We start from the raw sequence: 13,398 nt of genomic DNA, 5'->3' as shown, positions 1-13,398 counted from the left end.
TGTGGGTGGTTAGCAGTGTATTTCTGCCGCCGCTCCAATGTCTGAGAGATGGTGGGTTGTTGTAAAGAAGCGCCTGATGGTGCCTTTGATGGTGCAGGAGAAGGAGATAAGACAGGAACAGGGGAGGATGAGGGAGAAGTCAACAAAGTGGCGGAGGCAGATGAAGTGGTGTCCTGGCTCGTCCTCTGGAGTGCATCGCCAGCACAGTCAGCAGTGGCAGTGGCAGAGGCAGAGGCAGTGGCAGAGGCAGTGGCAGTGGCGTGAACGGCAGGCGGCCTTTGTCCTGCCGTTGCTGCCTGCCACTGATTCCAGTGCTTGGATTCCAAATGACGGCGCATTGAAGTGGTGGACAGGTTGCTCTTCTCAGAGCCCCTAATCAATTTCGAGAGGCAAATTGTGCAGACAACACTATATCTGTCCTCGGCGCATTCCTTGAAAAAACTCCACACCTTCGAGAAACGTGCCCTCGAGGTGGGAGTTTTTCGGGGCTGGGTACGAACTGGAACATCTTGGGAGATTCCGGGTGTGGCCTGGCTTCGCCTAAGCTGCTGACCTCTGCCTCTGTCTCTAGCTACCCTTTTTGGTGCTGCACTTGCCTCAACATCCACACTACTTTCCCCGCTTGACATCCCCCCTGTCCAGGTCGGGTCAGTGTCCTCATCATCCACCACTTCCTCTTCCAACTCCTGTCTCATCTCCTCCTCCCGCACAATGCGCCGGTCAACTGGATGCCCTGACGGCAACTGCGTCACATCATCGTCGATGAGGGTGGGTTGCTGGTCATCCACCACCAAATCGAACGGAGATGGAGGAGACTCTAGTGTTTGAGCATCTGGACACAGATGTTCCTCTGTTAGGTTCGTGGAATCGTGACGTGGAGAGGCAGGTTGAGGGACAATGAAAGGAGCAGAGAACAGCTCTGGGGAGCAGGAACAGTTGGGGTTATTGTTCTGTGAAGCTTGGGAATTTTGGGAGGAAGGAGGACAAGACTGTTGGGTAATAGGAGGAGAGGAGGCAGAGTCTGACTGGCTGCTGGACAATGTGCTGTAAGCGTTCTCTGACAGCCATTGCAAGACCTGTTCCTGGTTCTCGGGCCTACTAAGGTTTGTACCCTGCAGTTTAGTTAATGTGGCAAGCAACCCTGGCACTGTGGAGTGGCGCAATGCTTGCTGCCCCACAGGAGTAGGCACGGGACGCCCTGTGGCTTCACTGCTACCTTGCTCCCCAGAACCATTCCCCCGCCCTCGCCCACGGCCTCGTCCACGTCCCTTTCCGGGAGCCTTGCGCATTTTGAATTCCCAGTTAGAAATTGGCACTATATACCAGTAGCAAAAATTGTGGGTGCACGTAACCCCAATATATTCTTTGAATTCCCAGTCAGACAATGGCACTATATACCAGTAGCAAGAAATGAGGGTATTTATAACCCCAATATATTCTTTGAATTACCAGTCAGAAACTGGCACTATATGGCAGTAGCAAGAAATGAGGGTATTTATAACCCCAATATATTCTTTGAATTCCCAGTCAGACAATGGCACTGTATACCAGTAGTAAAAATTGTGGGTGCACGTAACCCCAATATATTCTTTGAATTACCAGTCAGAAACTGGCACTATATGGCAGCAGCAAGAAATGAGGGTATTTGTAACCCCAATATATTCTTTGAATTCCCAGTCAGAAACTGGCACTGTATACCAGTAGTAAAAATTGTGGGTGCACGTAACCCCAATATATTCTTTGAATTACCAGTCAGAAACTGGCACTATATGGCAGTAGCAAGAAATGAGGGTATTTATAACCCCAATATATTCTTTGAATTCCCAGTCAGACAATGGCACTGTATACCAGTAGTAAAAATTGTGGGTGCACGTAACCCCAATATATTCTTTGAATTCCCAGTCAGACAATGGCACTATATACCATTAGCAAGAAATGAGGGTATTTGTAACCCCAATATATTCTTTGAATTCCCAGTCAGACAATGGCACTGTATACCAGTAGTAAAAATTGTGGGTGCACGTAACCCCAATATATTCTTTGAATTCCCAGTCAGAAACTGGCACTATATGGCAGTAGCAAGAAATGAGGGTATTTATAACCCCAATATATTCTTTGAATTCCCAGTCAGACAATGGCACTGTATACCAGTAGTAAAAATTGTGGGTGCACGTAACCCCAATATATTCTTTGAATTCCCAGTCAGAAACTGGCACTATATGACAGTAGCAAGAAATGAGGGTATTTATAACCCCAATATATTCTTTGAATTCCCAGTCAGACAATGGCACTGTATACCAGTAGTAAAAATTGTGGGTGCACGTAACCCCAATATATTCTTTGAATTACCAGTCAGAAACTGGCACTGTATACCAGTAGTAAAAATTGTGGGTGCACGTAACCCCAATATATTCTTTGAATTCCCAGTCAGAAACTGGCACTGTATACCAGTAGTAAAAATTGTAGGTGCACGTAACCCCAATATATTCTTTGAATTCCCAGTCAGAAACTGGCACTATATGGCAGTAGCAAGAAATGAGGGTATTTATAACCCCAATATATTCTTTGAATACCCAGTCAGAAACTGGCACTGTATACCAGTAGTAAAAATTGTGGGTGCACGTAACCCCAATATATTCTTTGAATTCCCAGTCAGAAACTGGCACTATATGGCAGTAGCAAGAAATGAGGGTATTTATAACCCCAATATATTCTTTGAATTCCCAGTCAGACAATGGCACTGTATACCAGTAGTAAAAATTGTGGGTGCACGTAACCCCAATATATTCTTTGAATTCCCAGTCAGAAACTGGCACTGTATACCAGTAGTAAAAATTGTGGGTGCACGTAACCCCAATATATTCTTTGAATTCCCAGTCAGAAACTGGCACTGTATACCAGTAGTAAAAATTGTGGGTGCACGTAACCCCAATATATTCTTTGAATTCCCAGTCAGAAACTGGCACTATATGGCAGTAGCAAGAAATGAGGGTATTTGTAACCCCAATATATTCTTTGAATTCCCAGTCAGAAACTGGCACTGTATACCAGTAGTAAAAATTGTGGGTGCACGTAACCCCAATATATTCTTTGAATTCCCAGTCAGACAATGGCACTATATGGCAGTAGCAAAAATAGTGGGTGTATATAGCCCCAATTCTATTGCTAGGGGACTTGCAGGGTATTTCTGGGGTGAAGGTGGGGGGGCACACCGTTGGAACGGGTATCGGGGGTATATATCGGGTATACGGGAATACACTGACAGTGTATTCCATTCAGGATCCTGGGAAAGCTGGGTTGCGGCGATTGAGCCCGTCAGTGCCACGTTACACTGACAAGCTTCTCCCTGGAATTTAACTCTTACAAGAGCTGTTGTGGTTGTCTTCTCCTTCCTATCCTAGCCTGGCCCTGCCTACCCAGAATCTAAGCCCTAGCTAGCTGGACGGAAACCTCCGTCCTCGGTGAATTGCAAGCTCAGAATGACGCGAACCTGGGCGGCGCTGTTCTTTTAAATTAGAGGTCATATGTTTTCGGCAGCCAATGGGTTTTGGCTACTTTTCTCAACGTCACCGGTGTCGTAGTTCCTGTCCCACCTACCCTGCGCTGTTATTGGAGCAAAAAAGGCGCCAGGGAAGGTGGGAGGGGAATCGAGTAATGGCGCACTTTACCACGCGGTGTTCGATTCGATTCGAACATGCCGAACAGCCTAATATCCGATCGAACATGAGTTCGATAGAACACTGTTCGCTCATCTCTAATACTATAGTGATATTTGAGTATAATATATTGCCTATATTATGAGACTACCCAGTTCCTTTTATATACTGTAGACACATCCACCGGCTGAGATAACATTTGTAGAGACAGGTCAACCAATATCTCTTCTCTCTGAGCCCCATCTTCCCAATCACACTGCAGGGGCCCCGATAACCAATCATCCTATAACATCTTTCTGTTGGCTAAGGTCTGTTGTTGTGTGGGCACATATCCCAGGTGCACAGAGCTAAGAGGGCCCTAGTTCAAGGCAAGAGCTAGGCAGCAGGGTACTGAGAAGAGCCCAGGACAGAATGCATGTAGCTGTATACTGGGCCCCTAGGTTGAATTTTTCTGATGTGCCCTAGGTACCCCAGGGTACCACTACCCATCAATGCCTGTGGCAAACCAATGATTTCATTAAACAGATGCTTGTCACTTCCTCATTGATCTTGACTTGTAATAAATGATTGAGGAAGATGACTGTAATATGTTCTGGATTAAATAAATAACATCATTTATTATACTGAATTGATAACACATTTTGAGGCTAAACAGTCATCTTTATCAGACCAGATCCCCAATGCTAAAACAACAAAGATAAATGTGACAATAAAATATTTGTTATCAAAGAATAAGTTCTGCACCAACTAGACAAGTGCCGTGATGTATCAGGAGAATCGAGAGGAGGAGTGCATCAAAATAAGTGACATGTTAATATATAATAGACAAGTATAAAGCTTCTTACCTCTTTAGCTGAAGTAGGGGAGGCCAGTGATGTTACAATCCAGACCTGTGTGCTAGTTGTAGACAATAAACTGTCATTATGGGGCTGGCTCACAGTGTCCGTGTCTCTGTCCGTACGTGTAACATTAACATGGCTGAGCTCAGTGGTGCTGGAAGTTAGCATTTGTTCTGTAATGGCGGTGGTTGCTGCTAAAGTGCTTGTTGTTGGACTCATTGTTGTGTGATCATGATCTACGGAAACACACAGAATATTGTAAGAAGATTTGCTGTTGCCATTCTGTTTAATGACATGAAGCGAGATTTACTAACAGTGAATTTACACCAAATTTATTAAAATGATGCATACAACATAGCTGGCACCACTTACGAGATACAATGGCATTTGTCTTCCATGTATCATCTTATGACTGGCATACATGTACAGCAATTCTTGGGTTAAAAATAAATACATGAATAAATCAAGTGTATATTAATAAACTTGCACCGCACATTTTCCTAAGTAACTTTTTGCTCTATTTTTAATTCTGAATTCAATCTGCATTTCAAAGAATTTCCTATATACTGCATGAAAACACATTTATTTCTATAATCTTGGTGATAATTAGTAGTTGTCACCAAACTTTTGGAAGTCCTGAAAGGAAAACCACCCTACTGTACATCACATCTTATGCTAGTGCATGTAGTCATACCATATTGCAAGCAACTAGAGGGCTGATTTATTAAGACTAGCATATAATATACCAGAAAAAACTATGATGCATTTCTACATTGCAGAAAAAAATTTGCGGAAAGTTGCTTTTTCAAAATTGCAGCATATCAATTATACCTATACACCAGCATTTCTATAGCTATAATAGAGGCAGAAAGTTTTTTTCATAGTCTTTTTTGCTGCGTTTCGCGACATAGGGCCTTAGCCTAATAAAGGTAATGATGACAATGATTTTGATGAGAAATCGGTTCATTTTATGGCAGTTACACACAGTTACCATCTATTTTACCTGAAAGTGAAGACTTATCACTAGTCTAATGATTAATTTATTTTAGCACTTGCTCATTGTGAGCGAAGATCTGTCCTTGGCAAATCCAAATCCCAGTATAGCACTGTATCTCTAAGCAAGTGTGCTGAAAAGGACCTGCCTTTCCTTCCACAGGAAATGATACGTGCCAAATGTTGGAAGACCTTTTGGCAAACAGTCAAACTAATTTTTAGAGTCTTGTTGAAAAGAAAGACCTGAATAGATTTCTCATAGAAGAAAAGTTTCCCTCTACAGAACTGAATATAAATGACCAATAAATACATAGATTCATGATTAATTCAATTTAAAAAAACACATCAATTGTAAATGATTTTATTCTCCCTCTATGTTGAGAAAAATATGAATCAACTTGACTGATTAAAGTGGGTTAAGCAAAATTAGATTAGATTTTTCTTCCAAAAGTAGTGCCATGCTGGTCCACTGGTTACATATGGTACTGCAGCCTTATTTACTTCAATGTAGCTGAACTACAACATTTATGGCTGGGTTCACATCTGCATCATGTGAACGTTCAGGGATTCCGCCCCACATTCTACTTTAAAAATGTGGAGAGAAAGGTCCAACTTTCAGGACATTTATTGTGCAGAAATTTGGGTGGAACCCCAGTGGGCCCTATTATAGTCTAGGGGATCCACAAGTAACCACTCTTTAAGTAGATTGAGTTTCCATTTTTCGGGTCTTCAAGCAGACCCGAAGAACGGAAACCGGAACACTAGTCACAACCTAGCATAAGATAAGTTTGGACTCAAGTGTGGTGCTGTTTTTGCAAGAACCAAGCACCCATTTGTTTCTATCCCTGTACATTTTCTTAAAGAATAACTAGGTATATGGTAGACTCTTTATAAACTAAACAGAAAAAAAACTAATCGACATCAGAAAATAGGGAGTTTTAACTCTATTGAGGCATGTGTATTCCATTGGTATTCCATCTATTAGACTAGGGCCCCACGTAGTGGGTCAGTAAAAACCACGGAAGCAACTTATCACTGTTTTTCCTGCAGTGATTTTCACAGAAAGTCCATCGAAGTTTCTGAAGATATAATTGACTTGTTGCAATTTCCAAAACCACAATGGCTTTGGAAATTGCAGAGTGTCCACTGTGCGTATTTTTCTGCAATGTGTGGATGTGATTCACTAGAATCCCATCCAATTTGCAGAGATTGTAAAACGCCGCCCGGCCTTCGTTAGAATTAGGATTCTGAACCATTGAGGCTCTTTGTCTACGGAAATGGCTGGTTGAGCTTTAAACAATGGATACTCATTGATTTCACTTGGAAAGCTTCATCCAGACGTATGTAGTGTCCCAGTTGACCTGACAACCTTGTCAAGTGAGGTTATCTAGGCAATAGCACTGCACTGGGAAAAACTGATAAGTGGGATAACCAAATCCACAAATAAAACTGCAGGCGAAGTATAATAATGCTATTCTATATGTTTGTTGAAGATTTTCAAATTCAGCTGTGAAATCAACATATATCACTGTACGTGCAGATTTTGATGTACACTCACTAAGTATTTGCTCTGTCGCAGTTTTGATACTGATGACATATCCAAAGTGGAGGTTCAACACCAAAAACTTCCACCAGTGAGCTGTACTGGCCAGCTAGAATAGCCCAAAGCAGAAAGTGATGTCCATTGTATAACAGTGCCAGAGTACTGCAGCTCTACTATTAAAGTGAACAAGTGAGCACCTTCTAGTTCCAACTCTTTTCATTGTATATCTTCCAATGCTAGAGCAAATGGCAAATTTGAGGAAACAACAATGCAGAGAGGATGCGCTTCCATGCGACAGAACCACAATTATAAGGCCTAGTGGATCCACGATCTTTCCTTCAGATACTGGGACATCTACTCTTTCCTTTCTTGGAGGGTGTAGAGAGTTGAATGGCCAATGGCCAAAACAGGGTCGCCACTGCCTGGTGGATGGCTGTCTGGAGCAGTAAGGCTGTAGGATACAGACCAATGTAGTAGAATCCAAAGATTTCCAAAAGAAAAAGCTAGGGGGTGCAACTCCTTGGAAATAAAGACTGGAGCCCAAATATGCAAACAAATCAATTAACATGTTTCAGGGTATACGAGACATTTTATAAACACAACCCCTTCATCATATCTCGTGTATCTTAGCTGGAAGGCATACGGTACTACTATAATGGTTTCCAATGCTAGAGGCCATCACTTATTAAAAAAACAAACAACTAAACTGATGACATCTAAGGGGCACCATTGATTTATTCCTTCCTTCAGACCTCAGTAAAGTGTCTGCCAGCCTTTATAGCCATTGTACTCAAGTCTAATTTGCATATTTCTAAAAATGGCTTTTTCGAGGAAATGGTCTAAATACTGATCTATAGATAGGATGTTGCTGAGCTTAATGCCCTTACAATGCACAGCTTTAATACTGAGTTTCCTCATGACAAACTCTCTTCATGATCAACATACAGAGAGTCTGTCATGTGGTTGACAGTCAATCAATCACCTTCATTTTGCTCAATGAATTTTCTGCTTGGGTTCTCCTTTCTGCTGTCGGGCCCATACCGACCAAGTACATTTTTAGCCATTTTACATCGCCTTACTTTGAAAGACTTTCAGGTTTTATTAATTCCTTCATACATGAATGATATATGTGGACATATTTCTAGTGCTGTAATATTTCTTGCATACAATATAGTGCTTATTGAAAGCAGATATCTATTTTTATTTGTATCTTATTTTTATGTATTCATTTTTTAAGTATTTCACTTTATTTGTGTTCAGATCTGTTTTCTGGTTCAGAACACCTGGTTTTGTCTTGTACAACATAGATAAATAGACAGAGATTTCTATTAGCATTGCATACATCTGCATTGCTCACCTTCATCTAAACATATGTTTTCCACTACAGTTTTTCCCATTTCATCCGCTTCCAGTCTTTTCCAGGTATTGGGGTATTTTTTTCCTTCTTTAACAACAACCCTTGGTCCTTGTTTTCTCAAGAACAGAGATGTATTTTTAACCTCAAGAACTCGTTCACTTCTATGGCATGTCCATGCTGGAGCCTCGACACAGTTGACAAGGATGGCCGGGCGAGAGTGTGATGCAGAAGCAAGCGAGATTCCAAGACACATGGAGGACTTGACATTCTGTAGTTTCCCATCTTCTGTCCATTTCCAGTGCTGACCACGATATGACACGTTGCATCTGGTAACACCCACATACTTGCCAATGTTAATACAAACATTCTTCTGGTCATGGTATATTAGAAAGCTCTCTGTAACAGTAAGAGGGAAGACACATTTTAATCTATCATATAAAGCAAAACCACATGATATATCCAGCTTCCATAACAATATCTATGTGGTCTCCTCAGTGTTCATTTCAAGAGGATCTCTAGGCCCTAAGTTGTTTGCTGTACGTCAGTCAACTGTTTCTTAGGCCTATCTGTTCTTGGGAAAGCAGAGTGATCAAATGGCCACCTTTCCAATTACATTTCTAACATAAATTAGTAGTCTGGGGTAGCCACATCTTCAGGAGAAATAAGTGCAGCCATATTGTTGGCACATCTAATTCTCTGTTTCGACCTGCTCCTCTGAGCCAATGATTCCTACTAAAACTGATACTGGTGAATTGTGAAGAAATTTGTTAACCTAGACTTAAGACTGACTTATAATAATTAAGGCTCCTGTAAGTTTTATATTAAAAATAGCTTCATGCACTAAAGAAACATTAGAGCAGCTCTATCAGTAGATATACATGTTATGAGCTAAAGATATGCCTGAATAGCCTTTCAAAAGGCTATACAGGTGCTGCTATTAGTTTGTAACCCCCCCCCCCCCCCCCCCCCGTTTTCATTTCTTACCCCGGAAATCGATATTCAAATGAGCTTGATCGTGCACAGTGGGCATTCTGTGCACCCCTTAGTGTCTTAGCTTCTGGATGCCCACCGCTCTTCCTTGTGCCTCTAAGCCCCCCATCCTCCTGCTTCTTCACCGCCTCCATCATCGGCAGTTTATATTGAAATAACACGCTTGTGCAGTAGCACGCCGGAGGGAGCGCTACTGCGCACACGTGTTATTTCTATAGAAACCGCCGACGATGGAGGGCTTGGAGGCACAAGGAAGAGTGGTGGGCATTCAGAAGCTAAGACACTAAGGGGTGCACAGAACGCCCACCGTGCATGATCAAGCTCATTTGAATATCGATTTCCGAGGTAAGAAACAAAAACGTGTGGGTTAGGAGAAGTCATCGCTGTCAGATTGGTGGGGGGCCAACACGCAGTGCACTTTCTGATTGGCATCTCCTTCATTGGTCACATGGCCATCACTTCCAATTCGCAGGCCATTGGTGTCACTTTCATTGGTCACTTTGCCATACTGCAGCTCCCCTTTCAAACAAATAGGTGCTGGGTCTCATATCCTCAACAATCTAATACTGTTGATTTTGCAAGCAAGACATGTAAATAAGGCCTAAGGTATTTTACCAAGTAAGGCTAAGGCCCCACGGGCCGTAATCGCAGCGCCACAACGGCTTTGCAAATTCGCAGCGTGTCCGCGCTGTAATTTCTTCCACAAAGTGGGCATGGGATTCGCATGAATCCCATCCCCTTTGCTTGCACTGTAAAAGGGCACAATTTTTCCCGCAGCATCTCCGCTGCGGGCAAATCACGGCATTTACGTCCCGTGGGGCCCCGGCCTAATGCTGAAGAAATTGACAAGATTTTAAGAGAAAATTTGCATAGAATATTTAGTCAATTATATGCTGCTGATACCCAATGTGTATTTAACCCTTTACTATGCACAATGAAATCTGCAATATAAATCTGTATATTTTTCAAAACTGCATAAAAACCTGAAAGTGTAGCCTCACAGCTCTTATTTACAAGACTAGTTACCTGTCTAGAGTATTGAATCTACCTATCCTAGTACAATGTGGACAAATTATGGAGATTATCGTGTAGTATGCCAGTATCTATACATTTGTCTTGATACTCAACTATGCTGGCATAAACCAAGGTCCCACGTTGCAGGAACTTTTTTGTTGCAGATTTTACTGCGTTTTTTTGAGTCAAAGCCAGATGTGGATTGATCAGAAGGTAGAAGTCTAAGTACTTTTTATATATTTCCCATTCCTTTTATAACCATTCTTGCCTTTGGCCCAAAAACTGCAACAAAATCTCCAACAAAAAAGCTGCCTTTCCGCAACCTGGGGCCTCAGCCTTAAGTACGGTTTGGCTCTATTGGATGGTCTGTGCACCACCCTATGAGCTGGTGTAGATTTCAACTTTGTTGGCGTAAGTAATGTTAAATGAGTAGTTCCTGAAGGCCATGGTCTTCCCATTTTTTAAAAAAGAGATTTTAGCGGCAGAAACATATTAAAAAGGACCAATTCTTTTGCAAAATTGGGTTTGCTCTAAAACTGTGCCCTTTGTATAACAGAAACAATAATTTAAAGAGGCGTCCGGGCGTCCGCCATAGTTACACGCCCGGCATGCGCCGTACTAGTATGGCGGATGTTGGGAAAGGGTTAAACAGCCCTGATTCGTTTTGTTAAATATGTGACAGTTTTACCATTCCCAGTCAAAGGACAAACATCAGTACATTTCAGGGCCCCCTCACAAAGTGTGTAAGCAGTGTGTTGAGAGTTTACGGATGTGGACCAAGGGAACACATGGTAAACTTCCATTTGGTATACCTATGAAAAAGCTATAAGCAAAAATTTGTACCTTAATATGTAATTACCGTTCAATAAAAAATCAACTATTTGTGTGAACACAATTTAACTTGCAGTAACTATTATAACCTTTGTATAAATAAAATTATTCTTTTTAAACAGTATATTTGGCAAATGTTTACTTTATTTTCCTTTATATGCACAATTTGTATGACTTTTGAGGGTACCCTGTAGCTTCAGAAGTTGATGGGATAGACAAAAACTGTGGTTATTTTTGGATCCAGAGGCCAAAAGTTAGTTGAAAACAAGTCACAAATTTAAGACAATGAAATGGCTGTTCCCCAGTGTTAGAAGATAAAGAATAAAACTTCTTATTCCCATTCCCTCCAGTCTATATCTTCTGGAAGATTTCCATTTAACTCAGGTGAAGTCCAGAGCTGGAGAAGAGTTGAGAAAGCCATAAAGTGTGCTAGGTATATCCGGACCTATGAAATGTTACACTATTGGAATTTGTGTGGTGACGAGATCTGTTATTTGTGTTTAGTTGGTTTTAGAGTTTGTGTTTTTCAGGGGAAAACCATCTACCATAAAACTGCTGAGCTGTGTGATTTTGAGCTAAAAACGTCAAGCTTGGAAGTAAATAGTGAAGGTTCCTCCTGAATGACAGCAAGAAGAAACTTTAAAAAAACAAAAGGAATTGATATAGAAAGTATAGCAGAACATTTTGCAACTTGTCATAATACAAAACATAAAATATGCCTGCTGGAACCAGAATCTTCCTTTAAGTGTAAGGCCAGATTCCTAAAATCGGCAGAGAGAAAAGTCTTACATGGAGGAGTTTTCTTTCCACTGGTTCCAGTATAAAATAGTCTTCTTAATCAGACAAGATCTCCGTCTTTTGGGTACCCATGCAGACCAAAAGATGGAAACCTGAACACTAGTGTGAAACCTTGTGTAAGTAATGTGCCATATAGGAAAGCTGAAGCATTTTGCAGTGTCTGTCTACTTTATTTGCTGGATACAGTACACAGTACAGTATATGTGATAGAGCACTGAAGACCTCCTCCTTGAATGTGTAAACTGTACCATGGTATGGGGACACTCGTCAACATTAGGGAGAGCGTGTGCCTACATAGGCAGTACGGAGACTTACAAGTCATTCCTGCTCCGCTAGGGATTATGGGTAAAAAATATTCAAATCTATTCTCCTGGATGGAATTAGGAGAGAGCAGAGTGCACTCTGTTCTCCTAATTCCATCCAGGAGAATAGATTTGCATATTTTTTACCCATAAACTGTACCATGCGTTTCTTCTGCGGTTTTTTAGCTTTAAGGCCCATGTTTCGAAAAGTTGCTTTTTTGTTGCAGTTTTTGCTGTATTTATTTTTTTTTTTTTGAGCCAAACACAGCAGTGGTTACAAAAAGAATTGGAAATATAAAGGAAGTTCTTATACTTCTCCTTTATGCTCAATCCACTGCTGGTTTTGGCTAAAAAAAAAAAATGAAACAAAATCTGCAAAAAGGCAGCTTTTCTACAAAATGGGGCCTTAGCCTTAGGCCCACATAGCGAGCCATAGCTAAAAAGTGCTGTGGGAAAAACTGAGGTGCAAACGCATCACAGTTTTTTACGCAACGCTTTTCACCGAAAGTCTTTCTGTGAGTTTTTCTCTGCGGGTTTTCAGTCCCTACTATACCAATATGGAAAACATTAACGTTTCTGTTGGCGTAAATGACATGTTTCAATGTGCATAGACGCTTGCGCTACAGCTGCAGATTTTTTCTGCAATGTGTGGATGGAATTAGCTAAAATCCTAAAAGTCCTGTTTTTTTGAAACTTTATCTGACCAAACAAGGCCAGGATAACTCTATTTAATTTGTCCAGATCAGACAGAGGTCCCATCACTTTCATAGCATTGTTTGGTCCAGTTCTGGTTATAGTTCAATCCTGCCAAATACATCATGGGGAAACATTAAGTGGCTCATCTGTGAAATGGAGGCCTCTCTAGGCAATGCAGAAGCGCAAAAAACAAATGTTTATTACAACAACATAGATGTTTATTTCATGACTGCCATAGATCCAATGTATGACAAACCCAGACATCAGATTCTCATCACATTTCAACAAATTTAGCCAAGTTTTAATTTTGGCTTAGGTCATTTTTAGGCTACATTCACACAACAGTGATTAATGGCCGTGTGAAGTCTGTTTTTTTTTT

The 13,398-nt window shown here is 41.3% G+C and overlaps 1 protein-coding gene across 1 annotated transcript in view; it reads right to left on the bottom strand.

The window, feature by feature from the left end:
* The window catches only part of PTPRB (protein tyrosine phosphatase receptor type B), a 96,633-nt gene that overhangs the window by 81,672 nt on the left and 1,563 nt on the right, over nucleotides 1-13,398 (bottom strand). The window contains exons 2-3 of the mRNA XM_075274401.1: nucleotides 8,389-8,784; nucleotides 4,502-4,731 (exon numbers count right to left, since the gene is read on the bottom strand). Coding sequence (XP_075130502.1) covers nucleotides 4,502-4,731; nucleotides 8,389-8,784 — 626 coding nt within the window. The remainder of the gene's footprint in view (nucleotides 1-4,501; nucleotides 4,732-8,388; nucleotides 8,785-13,398) is intronic.

This window comes from Leptodactylus fuscus, chromosome 5 (genome assembly GCF_031893055.1).
Source record: "Leptodactylus fuscus isolate aLepFus1 chromosome 5, aLepFus1.hap2, whole genome shotgun sequence".
NCBI lineage: Eukaryota > Metazoa > Chordata > Amphibia > Anura > Leptodactylidae > Leptodactylus > Leptodactylus fuscus.
Note: the sequence above shows the minus strand (reverse complement) of the source record. Positions and strands in the feature narration are given on the sequence as shown.